At 37.9% G+C, this 4,633-nt stretch overlaps 1 protein-coding gene across 1 annotated transcript; it reads left to right on the top strand.

The window, feature by feature from the left end:
- Positions 1–657: 657 nt before the first annotated feature.
- On the top strand, positions 658–2,349 carry LOC134005529 (uncharacterized). The gene is made up of 4 exons (XM_062444452.1): positions 658–772; positions 915–1,015; positions 1,550–1,684; positions 1,808–2,349. The coding sequence occupies exons 1-4, from the start codon at positions 658–660 to the stop codon at positions 2,243–2,245; spliced, it is 789 nt and encodes a 262-aa protein (XP_062300436.1). The 3' UTR covers positions 2,246–2,349.
- Positions 2,350–4,633: the final 2,284 nt, after the last annotated feature.

Genomic DNA, 4,633 nt, shown 5'->3' with positions numbered 1-4,633 from the left:
ACATTCTCAGAATCACTTTGTATGCTTTTTTAATAAACTATTATTAATGTTATTGTTATCATTATTATTTCTTGTATTTTGTTTTATTAATTAATTCTCAATATCGTTCTTAGTTCATAGTTTCAATTTGTTTGAACTATTATGTCTGCTTCAGTGTGAGTGTGTCAGCGCTGTTTGGAGTCTTTCATTTCCTACATTATTTAATGTATCATCCCCTTGATAATTAAAGAGTCTTTAAAGTAAACATACCTGTAGACAGGGGCATGTCATGGACAATTTTCTTTTTCAGGTGCTGTACAGTCATCCCGTTCATCTGCTCTTCAGTGTCGCAGAGAAAGATGTTCTTCTGCTGTTTCATTGGTCCAACTACATTCACCTGGATACACATTGTGCCGCTGAGTCTGTACAGTGATGAGTCACCGTTAATGAAGATGAGGATGATGATGCTAAATGATGAGCTTCAGATGTGTGTGATCTGGTACAAAGCGATCCTGATATAACAGAAAACGAAAACACGGGGCTGCATTTTAAAGGTGTTTATGGTTTCTAAATGACGCAGAATCACATGACTTCGTGGAAAAGGAGTGAAACTGAAAACGTTTATTGCCATCGGTCTTTATTTTGAAGGAGAAAATCGGTGAGCTGAACTAACTCAAGATGGTCAGCATATTTACGGCTCTTCGACGTCTCAGCAATTTGACAAATGAAGAAAAGTGTTATAACCCTAAAGACTCCACACTTAGATTTGTCGATCGGGAGGATGAAATGGATTGTAAGTACTGATCAGACGATTATTTCTAAATTTCCCAAGCAGTGATCTTCTATGATTTACTGTTATGAGCTACTGACTGCTGTCCTAAGAAACAATCGGTTCATTGCGACAGTTAACATAACTTTTTTTGTGTGTCTCATAGTTTTGTATATTGACTACAAGTCTCTCAGAGCTCTGATGTCCTGTGGTCATTCTGTCACTCCGATGTCTCTCACTGACTGGTGTCGCAGGTTGTTGGATCAGGTTTGTAAATGTTAATTATTGTTAAGTATTGTACATGATTATATTGATCACGAATTCTGTGACATATAAATTAACTTAATTGATAAAAATGTTTCATCACATTAATATATTTTAATGCAGTAACTCAGCCCTAATTAGTCCCAAAATGCACAAATAGACGTGAAATTAACAGCACAAATCTGTTTTATCAAGTAATTTCTCCATTTAATTGAGCCTCAAATCCTTAATTTTCTTGTCCAACATGAGAAAAAAAAGTGCTTAAAATATTTCAACCAAAAGGTTTAAGTAATTTCCAAGAGATTGGGTTCTTTATTTTGAGATAAAAAAAAAAGAAAAAGACAATTCAATCATTGTACTATAATAAAGAGAATCCACAGCTGAATGATGGCAGAAGTTGACTTGTTTAATAAGCCAGCTGAAATCTTTTTACCACACAGCATTCAAGTAAATCAGTGCTGTTTTTCTGACTAAAAAATCCATATTTTTTCACACTTGAAGGTTTTGTTTTGACTGTTTTTCTTTTTATTTCTAAAGGGTAAGAGCAGATTTGTGTGTGGTCAAGCTGACTGTAATGCTGAATGGTCCTTTGAGGAGGTTCGTAAAATGGCTCTTCTGACTCCTGAAGAAATGAAGGAGTTTCAAAAGAAAATGTTCAACAACTCTAAGGATGTCAAACCAGTAAGTTTTTTAATTGTGCAATTTTAAAACCTGTTTTCATACCATATTTCCTGCAATTTAAAAAAAAAAAAGGATTAAAAAAAACCTCTTTCTTTTCATAAAACAATTTAACAGTGTCCTGGCTGCAACTCTTCTGTGGAGAGAGCTGATCTGAATAATCTGAGTGTCCTCTGCTCAGTGTGCACAGCTGAGAAAAAGAAAGTCTACAGATTCTGCTGGCAGTGTTTGAGGGAATGGAAAGGTCCAGCTCCACGTTCAGATCGCTGTGATAATGATGACTGCATCAACGAGCCACTTGAAACACTGAGAAAGTGTCCAGAGATCCCCTTTAAGGATGTGAAGGGGGTCACTAGCTGTCCCTGCATCCGAGCCTGTCCCACCTGTGGTCTACTGGTGGAGCACAGCAGCAAAGGATGTAAAAACATCATCTGTCACCAGTGTCATGTAGAGTTCTGCTTTGTGTGTCTAAAGGTCACTGTAGAGTGTTCGGTGGCAAGATCATGCAGTGTCGCCCCCAGACAGACCTCCATACCTGTGTGGCAGAGGAGATAATTTCAATAACACTAGACTGCTTCTGTTGATGCAACACTGTGGTCTGTGTGTTTTGCTTGAAAGAAAATGACAACATAGGCCATCATCATAATCATCATCATCATCATCATCATCATCATCATCATCATCATCATCATCATAACTGCTGTTAGTTTGAAAGTAAAGCACCGAATAATAAAACATATATAACATACACTGTAAATCTGGCACATTTAGCAACAAAGTCTTTTTAAATGACCGGTTGTATTTGTGAATTTATATTATTGTAATATTTGTATCACATCTTAATTCAATGTGTTATTTCTACTGTTTATATCAGTGTTTGTTGTGGTTGATTATTATGCTGTTTTATTGCTCCATTGTCCTTTAACTATGCTCAATTTCCTGTTAAATAAAAAGTGAAAATATACTATATGAATGAAAAAAATATTTCTGTTTCATTTCAAAATAATAAGTTAAACAACAAATAAGTTTCTCACAAAGTAATGTATTGAAGTCTTAACACTGAAGGTTTATATTCAAAGGTTTTCACAGCTCCAGATCACCACCATGATCCTCAGTATGGATCCTGACCCTGTAGGAGCATTTCCTGTAAGACACCATGACTGCAGCCAGGAGACACACAGCAGCATTGAAGCAGAGCACTGTCACTACAGTGACCTCTGTAGGAGGTCTGAGGGAAGACCAGGTCCCATCCTGGGCTGAGGGTGAAGTCTGAAAGGAATAACTGAACAGAAAAAAATTACATGTTACCCAAATGTAGTGTCTTTTGAAAACGTGCAACAACAGGCAACAAAGCAAGGCTCTATTAAGCCGGTGCTTGTATAACTTACCTTGTGATAGAAAATGTGTTGACATGTGAGAGAGTAACGTCAGTGTACAGACAAAACCTGTCAGGGCAGAAAAGTGAACCCTCATATCCTTTAATCTGCATCCCTGGTTCAAATCCGGCCAGGGGCCTATGCTGCATTTTTAACACCAGTACATGTTCTTCAAATGCACTTTAAATCTAAGTGATCATCCAAAATCCACAGTGTGTCCACAAAGTCATTTAGTGCAAAGATGCATTTAAAAGTTGATGAGAAGCTTATATGAGGCTTCAGCAGTCTGATTTAGTCACATCAAGTGGATATCTGACACATTTCTTTTTAGCATCAAATTCCCTCTTTACGTTTCCCTGCTGACCTGTGATGGAAGTCTAGTAACAAAAAGAGGGACTTTGGTACTAAAAAGACCATAATATTGAAAGATATCTACTTGATTTGACTCATTAGGATGACTGAAGCTTCATATTAGCTTCAGATAAACTTTTAGAGAAGACAAAGATCAGGAGGAAGACTGGATCTTCTAATGGTCAGTATGAACAACAGGAAAGAAAAACATATTTCAGCGTTCATTTGAGTACCTCACTGTTGTTTTAAGACAGACTTGAAAAAGTGTGTGTCTGTCCTTTATGCCCAAAGATAGCTGTCAAATCTCTCTTCATGATACAGGTCCTTAGTTTATACTGATGTCACACATAGTTACCTGAATGGTTCCTCCAGCTGGACAGTCCATCCATTCAGAGCCAGACACCTTGATCTGGTACCTGTCAGGTCCAGTACACCTGTGTCTGTAACAGCGGCCCTCCACAGAGCTGCTGGACAAGAGAAAGTGACTCTAAACCCTAACCTGTCTGTTCAGACTGGAGAAGAAACAACGACTGTTGAAGTCAAAGATCTCTCTGCTCCAGTCCTCTTCAGCTGACTGCCTCTCATTTTCCTTTTTCCAACACTAACTCTGGAGACCAAGAGGAGGAAAACAGTATGAAAATGTGGAGCTTCAACTGCAGTAAAGTGGTACAAATCACAATTAAATGTGCAAAAAATGAAGCTGATTCACAGAATTTGGAAAATGGAAAATCATTTTAGACATTTTGGAATTAAGAAATTAAAAATGGTTAAAAGAGAATTAATTTTTCTAACAAAATCACATGACAGTAAACAAAACGTACTTCATTCTTGAGAGGTTTGTACATACAACACATCTCCAAGGGGGTATTCCAGGTAGGAGGTTCAACAAACTCTGAGTCTAACCCAGAACTCTGAGTTGACTTATTCTGAGATGGGAAACTCTGAGTATCCGGTTCCAGAACAGCTGATCTGAATTAGGTAAATCAACTCTGAGTATGTTAACCTTGAGTTTAGCGCGTGCGCGACCACTATACAAAGCCATCATCAATGGAGCCCCGATACCTTGATTCACCATGGCAACTACTGAGAAAAAAAGCTCGAGTTACGTCACCTCACTGTAACTGGAGCTCCCCCTGCAGGCCTGTGGCGAATATATATATTTCACAAAAAGTAACACCGCTGCAGACGCTAAGGAGAGAGAGTCAATTCTTAAGTT

The sequence above is a fragment of the Scomber scombrus genome, chromosome 23 (genome assembly GCF_963691925.1).
Source record: "Scomber scombrus chromosome 23, fScoSco1.1, whole genome shotgun sequence".
NCBI classification, from domain to species: domain Eukaryota; kingdom Metazoa; phylum Chordata; class Actinopteri; order Scombriformes; family Scombridae; genus Scomber; species Scomber scombrus.
Note: the sequence above shows the minus strand (reverse complement) of the source record. Positions and strands in the feature narration are given on the sequence as shown.

Bases quoted from the DNA above. Each gene is read 5' to 3' on its own strand.
- LOC134005529 (XM_062444452.1), top strand. From the start codon at position 658: ATGGTCAGCATATTTACGGCTCTTCGACGTCTCAGCAATTTGACAAAT. The intron at 773-914 runs GTAAGTACTGAT...TGTGTCTCATAG, and splicing joins TCGGGAGGATGAAATGGATT to TTTTGTATATTGACTACAAG. The intron at 1,685-1,807 runs GTCAAACCAGTA...ACAATTTAACAG, and splicing joins TGTTCAACAACTCTAAGGAT to TGTCCTGGCTGCAACTCTTC.